Genomic DNA, 13,731 nt, shown 5'->3' with positions numbered 1-13,731 from the left:
GATCTGGCATTATAAAATAGCCTCCATCTCAGAAATAATCTTGGTTCTCTTTGAAAAAGCAATTATTCCATTGATCCTTTGGAAGTTGATAGGCCCTGCCTGCCTAATTATTGAACTATGATCTTTGAATTCTGGCAGTATATAAATATAAATGCAATAAATACATATAAACTTCTTCAAGGCAGGTTTAGAAAAGGATAGGGGATATTGTTTTGTACTCCTTGTTCTATGTTGATTTCCACTTTAAGATCATTAAGGCAAATTGTTGCCATTGTTTTTTCATATATTAATTGTAGTAAGTTTACTACAATTTACTACTAGTAAGCAGTGTCTATTCCTTGGTTGAGCAATGCCTTAATTATTGCTTGCTGGAATACTGAGTCAAACACCTTTTTGTAGTCAATGAAAGCCATGCACAGGGGCATGGTATATTCGTTGTGCCTTTCAATGACTTGCTGGACAACCTGGATGTGATCCATTGTGCTATAACCACTTCTGAACTCTGCCTGCTCTTTTGGCTGTGCATCATTTAATGTTCTCAATATTCTTGGCGCAAAGAGCCATGGAAAGATATGTGCTCGGCATTACAAGACAAGATAGAAAGACCTGCACATGGATTAGAGAACAAATGAAAGTATACTATATCATCTAGAGAGTAAAAGAATTGAAAAGGAAATGGTCACATAGCAAGAAGAACTGATAGCAGATGGACCAAGGTAGTCAGAATGGATCTCACTTGATAAAAAGCATCCACAAAGAGTTCTAAAGCAAGATGGATTGACGACATCAGCAAATATTGTGAGCCCAACTGACAAAAGAAAGCTCGAGACCGTATTGGTTGGAAGCATACAGAAGAGGCCTTCATTCTGCAGTGGACAGACAATGGCTAAAATGATAACATATAAACATAAAGAAATGCATATCTGGTTAATTGTAATTTTGTTTTTGTTTTTTTAAATGCCAGTTTCAAACAAAATGTGATTAGCAGCAAAAGCTGTCCCTCCCACTTTTTGTTTTTTAAGAAGTTCCAGTATGTAAAAATTTGCTACAGATGACTGCCACTAAGAGAAAAGAAGAGTGCAATGCATTGGGAATGTTCTTGCATAACTTATTTTGTTAAATTTTCTTAACATTTTGATGCCTATTGATATTTTTCCCCACCTCATTTCTTATAGTGTTATATATTTGGAAATATTTTTGTTAAAATGTATCACAATTGTGATTTATGCAAAGTAATCCATTGTACTATCTAGAAATTGAATCTAGCATTTAGATTATTTATGAGCAAGTTCCATCTTGTTGAGTCTGTTGTAATCTCTCTGGTCTGCTATGGGATTCATGGTGCCTTTTCTTTTAGGTGATTTTTTTTTAATATTACATATCTATAGCACGTGTTCAGATTTCAACCTTTTCAACTTCTAGAATCCCAGTGTTGTTTGTACCCAATATAACTTATAGCTGATACGTTTCAATTTGGGGAAAAGTTCAGCATGCAGTTTTACTTAAATAACAGGAAGAAAAACATATGTACTGATCTTATTTATGTAGTCTACTTTCCCAGGGATGTTGGGATTCCAAAGATAAATGTTAGGTAAATGTAAATACATTAAATTAATCCTCTTGTGTCATGCCAGAATGAATTGAGTAGTTTTATAGCAATTGTCACATATAATGTTCCATATGAAATGACTGTAATATATTACTAATGCTATAACATGTGTTTATATGGAAATATCCACCAGTCATAAATGTGCCATCATATAAATGTAACAATCGATAAATTACTCTGGTCTAATTATATAATATTTATAAAAACTGAGCAAATATGTATCAGTCAAAGTGATGATGTGGTTAATATTACTATATACCAGAGGGATTGAATTAAGGAATGAAACAAGTAATTAAAAAGCTGCTCTAATATATAAAACAGAAAAAAAGAATATAAAATTAGGAAAAAAAACTTGCATAAAATACCCCTTTCCCAATATATTGTATTAAATATAACTCTGCTTAATTTTCAATAAAAATATTAACCCTTGACAGTACGAAAATGTCATTCAGCTCATCTGTTATGTCCATTAAGGCCCTACTTATAAATGGAAAGCAGACACATTCTGAGACCCTAAATCTGGAATAGCCCTATTTTTCCAATATTGAACCATGAACTTATTTGCTGTGCCTCAGATTTGATAAATTTAGATTTCTTCATAGAAATGAGTTTGAAATTTTGAGCATGTAATTGAAAAAACACATCCATCTCCTTAACTTGTAATGACTTTTGCATTGTCTTATTAACAATCTACTGTTAATATGGAAGATTAATTTGACCATATCATATGAATACGTATCCCCTCATCCATTTTTGTTCCTAATATTATGAAGTAAGTTATGCTCCTCTGGCTGAAACTAGTCTATAGAATGCCTTGCTAATTAGTTTCTCTAAGTGTTCTTATATTTTAAGATAATACTGGACTGTCAAAGAAAAAAAAAACCCTCAACAAGTTCGTTTATTTACTGGTTTTATTTATCACCTCAGCTGACTGTGATTGTAAGTGTTGTATAATATCCAAACCTGATAAAACAATATAGTAACAACATATAATAACACAAAATGCTGATCAGGGGAAAAAAAACATTTCAGAACTGGTGACTCCTCACTGATCCATCCTTAAGCCATCACAGTTTGATTTTAACATGTTTCTATAAGGATGTACTAGGACAAGGGTAGGCAACCTCGGCTCTTTTATGACTGAAGGACTTCAACTCCTAGAATTCCTGAGTCAGCATAGCTGACTCAGGAATTCTGGGAGTTGAAGTCCATGAGTCATAAAAGAGCCGAGGTTGCCTGCCCCTGCACTAGGAGAACAACACTTTATTGAGTACAGGTGGTTCCAAAAAACACCCCTTCCTGTTCCATCAGACCATGACTGTATTTTGAAATAGGCCTTACAAGAACACCAACAATCTAACTTCATTTTAAGATGATAGGCGCAAATCTGAAAATTACTATCATTAATGTTGTCATCTCGAAAGTGCTTTTTTCAAAAGACAACTTTTCCTTGAAGAAGAAGAACAGTTGTGATGCTGACGATGGTGGGAGGGATGGCGGATAGGTTCTGACTAGATGGTGGAGGGGGGATAGAAGGATTGTATTTCTTTGCAGTCATCTGATCCATTAGCACTCTCTGTGAGAGCTCTTGAGACCACTTGAGGGTCAGTCTTTCCCCTCAGGGTGCAATTGGTTGTGGAATCTTCTTGGCATTGTTGCAAGAGCTGTGTTGTAGACTGGAGAGAGGTGGGGTCTGCTCAGTGTTAACATAAATGGCCTCTTTTACTCATCTTTCAAACCAAAATATGAACTTTGCCATCTTCAAAAGAGTGACCTTTGTCTTTCAAATGAATATGGACAGGTGAATCTTGTCCTGATGAGTTTCATCTCCTAGGTCATAGGTCTGCAACCCGCGGCTCCGGAGCCGCATGCGGCTCTTTCAGCCGACTCCTGCGGCTCCTAGACCTCTGCCATGTGCGGTCCAAAAAAAAAAAAGTGGGACTAAAAAAGTTCAACCAATCAATTCAAATATGCAGGGTAGGTGCATATCTCGTCTTGGCTTCACTCTTCAGTCAAACCCTGTTCTGCGCATGCGCGCATGTACATACATGCGCACACATTTTTTGCGGCTCCCAGCTTTTCCTTTTGTGAGGGAACCGGTTCCGAGTGGCTCTTTCACTGCTTCAGGTTGCTGACCCCTGTCCTAGGTTGTGCCATGCTCTTGTGAAGTGGTTGTTTTGTTTCACCAATGTACAGATCTGCACATGTCTCAGTGCATTGTATTGCACATGTCACATTGCTCAGTTCTTGTCTAGGTGTTATATCTTTGGGGTGGACAAGCTTATGTTTTAGTATGTTCTTGGGTTTGAAGTATAAATGTATGTTGTGTTGGTTGAGAAATTCTCCTGAGTTTTTCAAATATTCCTGCAATGTTTAGAACGACAATGTTGCCATGTTTGTTGTTCTGTTCTTGGTCTGTAATGGGGGAGCTCCTGCTGGATCTTTTTCTGGATTTGATGAAGGCCCAGTTTAGGATAACCAGAAGTTCTGAGGGATTCCTTGACATATTTTAATTATTTTTCTTTTCCTTCTTTACTGGTTGGCAAACTTTCAGTCCAGGGGTGTAGGGTTTTGATCACTCCCATTTTGTGCTCCAGTGGGTTGTGAAAATCAAAATATAAATACTGATCTGTGTGTGGGGGGCTTTCTGTAAGCCTCAGTATTAAGGCTTTTCTGTCTTCCTTAATGTGCACTGCACAGTCTAGAAAAGCCAGACTGTTTTCTTTAACATCTTTCTGTGTGAACTTGCCAGCTGATAAAGGAAGTTGCACAGTTATCTTGTACACAGCTGACTACAATGCCAAGATGGAGACTTTTGACAGTACTACAAACTGTATGCTCCTGCACTTTAACAATGTAATTTGGGCAGACTATAGAGCAGTGTTTCTCAACCTTGACAGCTTGAAAATGTGTGGACTTTAACTCCTAGAATTCCCAGCCCGCATGAGTTGAAGTCCAGCGAGACTATAAAAAGTTTGGGTACATAGGGTCTGTGGTCAGAAGTTAATCATTTTAACTGAAGTGAGTAGATCTTGTGGTCAAACAGTGGCTTCTTTCCAAGTGTATGATCCCAGTCTTTTAGGGTGAAAAATCGTTGACTCTCTCAGATTGAGCCTGATGTCAGGTAATTATAGGGATATATTTACAGATTTTATTTGCAACAGTATAAAAGTTGTTCGTCATTGCCATCTTCTAGAAGGAACATGAATAATAATAATAATAAAATTGGAAGGACCTTGGAGGTCATTAGTCCAACCCCCTGCTCAGGCAGGAAACCCTATACCATTTCAGACAAAAGCCTGTCCAGTCTCCATGATTGTATTTCAGTGTGCACTTACTTTGAAATCTGTTCTGCTAAAACCAGGTCTATGGGATTTAACATAAAAAGGGCATTTACTAAGATGGAAATACTGATTCATTAAAATAACATGTAAAACTTTTAGATTGTAAAATATCTGCTTACAAAGTAAAGATTTGCATCAGCAACAAACACCAATACTTATGTGATAATAAAACAGTAAAAGGCATTGATGTCTGTGTTCTTCTATCCCACCCTTCTGCCAGAACAATATTGTAAATCCTTAGCCCAGAATTAAAGCTCATTCTTTTAAGGAACGTTTGAGTAAACATGCTAAGGATTCTTTTAACACAATGTTTTTCAATCTTAGCAACTTTAAAATGTGTGGATTTTAGTTCCCAGAATTCCCTAGCATGCTGACTGGTGAATTTTAGGAGTTGAAGTCCACACATCTTAAAGTCAACAAAGTTGAGAAACGCTGTTTCTGACCGTAGCAAAACAAGTCCTCAAATATATATTTTAATTATTAGGGGCTAGTGTCATAGTGCTTTATTATGTATTATTCAGAATGTGTAGGTATTAACGAGTATGATTAGCACTGATGATGTTACCTAGTTAGGGTAATGAAACATCTGCAAGTAAACATGTAAGCTCAGAGAGCACAAAGGACCCCTCATATTAACATACAGTATATGTTAGCAGGTCAAAGTTATTTTTAGAATACTTTTCAACTGCATTGAATGAAATGCTTATTTGCGAAAAATAAGGCAAAGTATTTTTATTGGGATACAATCCTTCAGCATCTATGCTGATTGTTACAATTATTAATCTTTTCTCTGAACATTCATAATTTGAATAGGGGAATGATTATCTGATACATAAAACCACAATAGTTTCTGTTTTATTAACTTCTCTATAAGTTATATCTCACTCTGTTAACAGAGTGAGCGCCTGTTACTTGTCCCAGCTTCTGCCAACCTAGCAGTTCGAAAGCACGTAAAAATGGAAGTAGAAAAATAGGGACCACTACGGTGGGAAGGTAACAGCGTTCCGTGCACCTTTGGCGTCTAGTCATGCCAGCCACATGACCACGGAGACATCCTTGGACAAGCGCTGGCTCTTCGGCTTTGAAACGGAGATGAGCACCGGTCCCTAGAGTTGGAAACGACTAGCACGCATGTGCGGGGGAACCTTTACCTTTACCTTTTTATAAGTTATATCACAGCTGATGTGTTATCTTATTCATGATTATTCATAAATTCAGCACATGAATAAAATTTAGTGTGCAGGTGCTTATTGATTTTATTGCTTATTTCAGGATTGAAACCGTTGATGTCAGGATTTTAATTTTTAATCCATGGTTTTGTGATAAGATTAAGATTTACTAATCCTAAAATGATTGCTGATTCAAAATGATACACCAATTACAGAATATTGAAAAGCTAGTGTGCTAAATTGCTTAAAGTAAAAGATTAACACTCAGGAGATTCAATTCAAGTTGCTATCTCTCAGCGAGTTCAATAATTTTCATTTAATTATATTTCAGACTTAGATCACAGATTCTTGGAACTGAAGCAGTTTCAATGTACTGTAAGATGTCCCCCACCACTTTTTTGGTTGTTTTTTGTTTTTAAATCTCACAGGCAGATTACTTTCACAAGTATATGGAATAGTATGTTCTAATATCTTTGTTTATATTACATAAATACTGAGAAAATGTCTTTAAATTTTCAGCAAGTTGTGGCAGCAATAAATGCAGGAGTCAATCCTAAAGGAAATATGCCAAATCAAGTCAGTCACTGGGATTTGGGAAGTTCCTTCTTCTTTGCGGGGACTGTTATTACCACCATAGGTAGGACACAATTTATTATTCTATTTGAACATTGATGACCCAAATTAAATTTAGCTAAAGTATATGTTTATATATTCTTATTTGGGAACTTTGTCTTTTTTAATTGTCCTGTTTTCAGTAAGGAAATGTTGGTTAAGTATTTACAAGCCAAGTATAAATAATCAAAAACTTTTTAAGTGCAAGGTTTAGATTATTTTTAGTTTAGATTTTTCCTAATGGAAGCCTTGGTTTTTAGATTGATTTTGTTTGTATAGCAATGACTGCCTTAATTTCATACACTTATTCTCATGTTTTAATTGAGGTCTTTGTAAAGTTAATCTAGTTGGAAAATTTCTTTAAATGTTAAACATGTAAATATAATGAGCATCAATGTAAATATAAATCACCTGGTGTTTTATTAGGTATTGGGTGAGTTGCATAGTTTATGAACAACATTCTTTCTACTATATGGTACACATATTTTAATGCAAGTGCTACATGAATAGCTGCACCATGCCAAACTGAATGCTATAAATGCATTATATTGCTTAAATGTCTTACTGTTTGACATCAGTATGCCATCATAGGCATCATTTACTTTTCTCTCACACATAAATTTACTTAATGAGAGTCAGATGATATTGGGGTGGTAGATCCCATCCCATCTTTTTCACTATGAAAGTGTGTTCCACACATTATCTTCAGTCAGAGTAGAAGGGCTAAGAGGATCCTCTTCCTCTTTCTCCAATCTAAGATTATCTGAGAAAGGAAGTGTGAGATTGGACCAGTCATTCCTCCAATTCTCATCACATTTAGCCTTCCAGAGGTCTTTGGATTGAGCAGCAAAATAAGAATGGAATGGAACTTATATATACAAAAATTAGTATCTCTGTGAGAAACTATTGTATTGTAGAAATGTATGGGAAAGTGGTTAAAAAGAGATATTCTGCTAACTGTGTCAAAATGTGCATATATACTGTTAAATTTTATCATATTACCTTGTTGCACAGGGAGAATTCAGCAAGTTTTAATTGTTCTGTGATGAGCCTGTAAGACAGCCTTACAGCCTGTGCACCTCAGATAGCTTGTACTACAACTGCAACAATTGTGACAAAATTGAAGGACATTAGGTTGAGAAATGTTGCCGTAGAGTAGACAGTTTAAACTGGTCTTGATTGAGAAGTTCGTAAATTTAAGAATGCCTATCATTATTTTCAATAACCCTAAACTTCCTTTCTAAAAAAAGTCTGAATATATTTAATAAACAAGCATTTGTAACCACCCCACCAAAAAAAGAAAAGAAATGTACATATGTAAGTCATGTATTGGAAAGAGGAATTTTTTTTATTGTAAATGGCACTGATTCTTTTTCTTCTAATGTATACTAATTCATTTCTGAACTAGAATAAACATTTGCTTAACCAAAGTGATGTATCAAAATGATTTTAAAAACAACCATCAAACAAAAAACACTTGTTTGAAATATTAAAACAAAGTGTTCAACTTTACTTGTCAGGGAATTACACTGATGTTGTTTTAGAGTGCTACCATTGATGACTGGCATTTACTACTGGCATTTGGTTTTGACTGAGCAGTTCTGTGAGCTCAGTCATTCTACTGTTTTCTGTAGAATTATTTTTGAAGATTATATTTTGCTGAGCCTACAATATATACTGTATTATTAAATTTATTTGCTGCCCATCTCACCACAAGGCAACTCTGGGCAGCTTGCAACATTAAAAGGGATGCAATCATAACCATAGGACTACAAAGTTATGATTAAAAGAATACAAAATTATGATTAAAAATGGGAGGACAGCAAGCAAGGTGCCCAGGGGGCGAGGTGGGATCTATTAGTCCATCAACCACCTCCAACATGGTACCCCCCCCCTTGAGGCCTCAGACCAACTGGCAGAGCCTTATGGAAGGTCAGGAGGGTGGGAGCTAATCTTACCTCAGTGGTGAGATGTTCCAAAGGCCCCAGCAGTATTGTGTGTGTGTGTGTGTGTGTGTGTGTGTGTAATACTGCCTCTTTACATGATTTTTTAAAACTGAATTACAATGGCTTGAGTTCTTTGTATTTTCAATACTCTACACTAGTGTCTCTCAGCTTTAGCAGTTTTAAGATCTGTGGACTTGAACTCTCAGAATTCCCCAGCCAGGATGGCTGACTGGGAAATTCTGGGTGTCGAAGTTTATCTTAAAGTTGCCAAGGTTGAAAATCACAGCTTTATATATGGACACCTCATGTCAAAAATGCAGATCAGACTGACTGACATGACAGAGACAGAAAATCTTCCTTTCAGAAACCAGTCATTGTGATTCTTTACATTAAAGTCAATACATTTTATTTTATTTTATTTTATTCCCTCATGATCTGCCCTATTCATTCTCTAATAAATATTTTCTGTGAACAACATGAAAGATGGATACATGTCTGGTCATAATATTTTTCAGGTTGCTATTCCATGCACCTGCAGTCATAGAAATTGCTGTATATAAAAAAGAAGTGTACATGGCCAGGAAGTGGGGGGGGGGGAAGTCATATTGAATTCTAAGTTATAAGGGAGCAGAATGTCAGATAAAATGTCATGAAAAATATTTTTATTTCACTTAAACAATATTGACAGTCATTTAAAAATAAATGTTATTTTATATTCTCCTTCATGATATCCTCTTTATATAATTTACTCATGTCACAGTACCGTGTGATTCTGTTGGGTGTGGATGATGGAGTCCCTGGTCAAAAATTTCTGGAAAGTATAAAGATTAGGAGAAAAATGGTATAATCTCCAATTTTATCCTTGGCTTGCCTAATCCATTTTTATATTCCATTGTCACTTATGGTGAGCATCAGTTGCTTTGAATATGACATGAATAGCCTTTGGTATTTTATGAAATAATATTTGTTTAAGATTGTTCCTGCTTCTGTGCAAGGGGAGCAACTGACCTATACAAATATCAAAATCTCCTGCATTCTTTTGGTGTCATATTATAATGTCAAGCAAAACTGCTTTATTTTCTGAAAGTGAAAAGATAGCAACTACTGACATTCTGAAAATATGCCATATTTGATGACAGGCTTGAGCTAGCACTTAGCAGACTAAAGTAAATCCTTGTAGATTCACATTTGTGATTAAGGGCTTGGTCTCTGAGCTCGAACAAAATTTTTATTGTAAATAATGTTTCTTTCTCCAGTGTATGTCCCCTGCAGGCATAAGCCTTTGCTTCTGAAGTCGGAACATTTTCTATCTTGTTACTGTATGTAGTTTATTGATTCAGCTGAACAATGGGGAATTGTACTATTAACTCTGTTATTGCTGACATAATTTTATTATAACCAGAGAAGTCTGTCTTGAAATGTTCTTTTCAGCTAGATATTAACTATGTAATACACAGTCTCTCCCTGTTCCATGGAGGCCTGTGTAGGAATAGCAAAGTTTAACCGTGCATGTTGCACAAAAAGAAAAAGTATGTCAAACCTTTCTAACACCCAGTGAAATACGATTATACAACGTCTACTGGATACATATTGTACAATTTTATTAGTTATATTGATTTCCTTTTTAGTGATATGCAATTGTTTTTTGTTAACATTAATAACTTTATCCCTTTTTTAATCTTAACAAATATTTTTTAAAAATAAATAACTAGCGGTTATGAGCAGGTTCAAGCTATTTGTCCTGAAATACTGTTTCTAATCTCTGAAAATAATTCCTGTTATCAATGTTGTTGTTAGCTGCGAAGTCATGTGCGACCCATCGCGACCCTATGGACAACATTCCTCCAGGCCTTCCTGTCCTCTACCATCTTCTGGAGTCCATTTAAGCTCACGCCTACTGCTTCAGTGACTCCATCCAGCCACCTCATTCTCTGTCGTCCCCTTCTTCTATTGCCCTCAATCTTTCCCAGCATTAGGCTCTTCTCCAGTGAGTCCTTCCTTCTCATTAGGTGGCAAAGTATTTGAGTTTTAGCTTCAGGATCTGGCCTTCTAAAGAGCAGTCAGGGTTGATCTCCTCTAGGACTGACCGGTTTGATCGTCTTGCAGTCCAAGGAACTCGCAGGAGTCTTCTCCAGCACCATAGTTCAAAGGCTTCAATTCTTTGGCGCTCAGCCTTTCTTATGGTCCAGCTTTCACTGCCATACATTGCAACTGGGAAGACCATAGCCTTGACTATACGCACTTTTGTTGACACTGTTATCAATAGTAATGGCAAAAAAAGTGAGCTGGAAATAGGGCAGCCTTGCTCTTTATTTTGAGCCAGAGTGTCAGTCTTAGGCAGCAACTAATAAGTAAAAGGAAAGAAGGGGGAAAAAGTGCACTTAATTCTCCTAATCTGGCCAGTCATAAGAGTCCATGTTCCTGGATAGTTAAAGCAGAGGCCCCTAACCTTTCAGGCACCAGGGACAGGTTCTGTGGAGAAAGATTTTTCCACGCTCAGAGGGACCGTGGTTACATGTGCTACCTGCATCCAGCGGATGGGGCTTCACTTGTTTCTGCGGCTGCTGGTATGCCACGGCCCAGTGCCGGTCTGTGGACCGGGTTTGGGGACCCCTGAGTTAAAGGATTTCCAAACACTCTTCTGTTCTAAAGAGGTCTGAGGTCTGCTTTGCAAATCTGAGGAGCTGAAGAATCAAATTGCTGTATCCAAAGAGAAAAACGCAAAATGGCCCAAACAACTCACTCCTGAACCTCTTGAAAAGAGGACAAGGATTTGCTTCCATGAGTTGGAATATTTATTTAATTGGATTTGTATACTGTCCTGTTGTGCTGCTAGCAATGTCCAGCAAAAATATGTGGCATTAGTTAACTTGCTGGGTAATTTTACAAAGGCAAAATTCTACCACCTACAGCTTGAATAGTTAAAAGGAGTTTAGGATTGTAGATAGCTGGAGTTCACTGGGTTGCTGGGAATTAGCAGCAGCAAAGACTAGCTATTGTGGCATTTTCTGCCAGTGATGAAACAAAATTGTTTACTATCTCTGCTTGCAAATAGCAGGCTTGCATTATCCTTGAGGTCTGACAAGAGTCTTTATTGTAAGAAGGAAACTTACCCTGATGAGTAGAGTGAATAAATTTGTATTAATCCATGAGAAATAAAGTCTGGTTAGGAACAATGCCACCAAATTTAACTGCTTTCATTTTACTACTTTCAGTGGGAGAATAAATTACCTGCTTCATCCTCCCATTAAAATAAATAGGGCATAATATTGATTTTCCTTTGCATGGAATGCCTAGTTTAATGAAAAGAAGGACTAGAGGTGGCATGATAGCATGCTTCTAATATCTAAGAGGCTGCAATAAAAAAGAGGGGGTCAACCTATTTTCCAAAGCACCTGAAGGCAGGACAAGAAGCAATGGATAGAAACTAATCTAGCAGAGTTCCAACCTAGAAATAAGGATAAATTTCCTGACAGTTACAACAATTAATCAGCAGAACAGCTTGCCTTCAGAGGTTGTGGGTGCTTCATCACTGGAGCTTTTAAGAAGAGATTGGACAGTCATTTGTCTGAAATTGGATAATGTCTCCCGCTTGAGTAGGGGATTGGACTAGAAGATCTCTAAGGTCCCTTCCAATTATGTTATTCTGTATTCTGTATTCTAATTTCACTTGTAAGAAATGCCAAAGTTGTACACTGCTTACTTCCAGGAAAGTGCCTTAATATTACAGCTCAACTTTGAATGTATAATTATTTCCCACACCAAAAGCAATGGTCAGATTGATTCAGGGTGATGAAAGAAACTCTGATCAGTTACATTGTTCTGATTTAATTTCACTGTATAATTATTTTAATAAAAGCAACAGTCCTAAAAGTTTTTTTTTATATTTTTTTATTTTTATTTTTTTTTAATTGAAAAGTTTTATCATACATTTTATCTTTAACAAACCCCCCTACCCCTCCCCTATCCCTCCCTCCTTACCCCTCCCCCCCTCCCCCCCCGACTTCCCAGAGTTAAGTACAAGGTATAAAAAACAAAAAAATATCATAAACAACCATATGCTAACAACTGTAAACTCTAAAATCTATCACTCTCTAGCTCATATAGGATAACTACAAACACTATTAATATAAAATATATAAAAAAAGAGAAAAAAAGATAAAAGAAAGGAAGACTTATTCAAATGCTACATGAAACTTTTTAGTCCCATATTTGTTCTGGATATACTCAATCCATTTTCTCCACTCCATAATATAGCGTTCTTGGGAATGATCTTTCAAATAGGCCGATATCTTTGCCATCTCTGCCAGGTCAGAAATCTTTAAAGTCCATTCTTCTATAGTCGGCAGTTCCTCCTTCTTCCAATACTGACCTATTAAGAGTCTTGCTGCCGTAATTAAATTCAACATCAACTTAGTGTCCACAACTGTAGCATCTGTGATTATTCCCAACAAAAAAAGTTGCGGACAAAACTTTATCCTCTGTTTAAAAATCTTCTGCATGTTCCACCAGACTTTTATCCAAAAAGCCTTAACCTTTTTACAAGTCCACCATATGTGAAAATATGTTGCGTCTTCGTCACCGCACCTCCAACATTTAGGCTGATAATTCGGATACATACTTGCAAGCTTTTTAGGATCTAAATGCCATCTATAAAACATTTTGTAAAAATTCTCTCTTAGATTTTGAGCTTGTGTAAATTTTACGTTCCTCACCCAAATCCTTTCCCACGTATCCATTGTAATAACTTCTTGAATATTTTGGGCCCATTTAATCATACAATCTTTAACAAGCTCTGTTTCTGAGTCAATTTCTATCAATGCAAGATATATCCGTTTGATATGTGCTGGACCCTGATTTCTAATTTGCTTTATCAAATTTTCATCAGTCATTGTAAAACCAATTTTCTGGTCTTCTTTCCACCTGGCCCGTAGCTGAATATATTGAAACCAAGTTTGAACAACCTTCTCTTCTCGCAAGAGGCTATATGATTTCAAACACCAGACATTTCTTTCCAAGCTCAGAATCTCCTTGTACGTAGTCACATCATG

The 13,731-nt window shown here is 36.4% G+C and overlaps 1 protein-coding gene across 1 annotated transcript in view; it reads left to right on the top strand.

Moving 5' to 3' along the window:
- The window catches only part of KCNK2 (potassium two pore domain channel subfamily K member 2), a gene marked incomplete at both ends in the record, with an annotated part of 106,117 nt that overhangs the window by 43,890 nt on the left and 48,496 nt on the right, over positions 1-13,731 (top strand). Inside the window, one exon of the mRNA XM_083348779.1 lies at positions 6,642-6,759. Coding sequence (XP_083204905.1) covers positions 6,642-6,759 — 118 coding nt within the window. The remainder of the gene's footprint in view (positions 1-6,641; positions 6,760-13,731) is intronic.

Source organism: Vipera ursinii (assembly GCF_947247035.1).
Source record: "Vipera ursinii genome assembly, chromosome: 1".
NCBI lineage: Eukaryota > Metazoa > Chordata > Lepidosauria > Squamata > Viperidae > Vipera > Vipera ursinii.
This window is presented reverse-complemented; position numbering and strand designations above follow the sequence as displayed.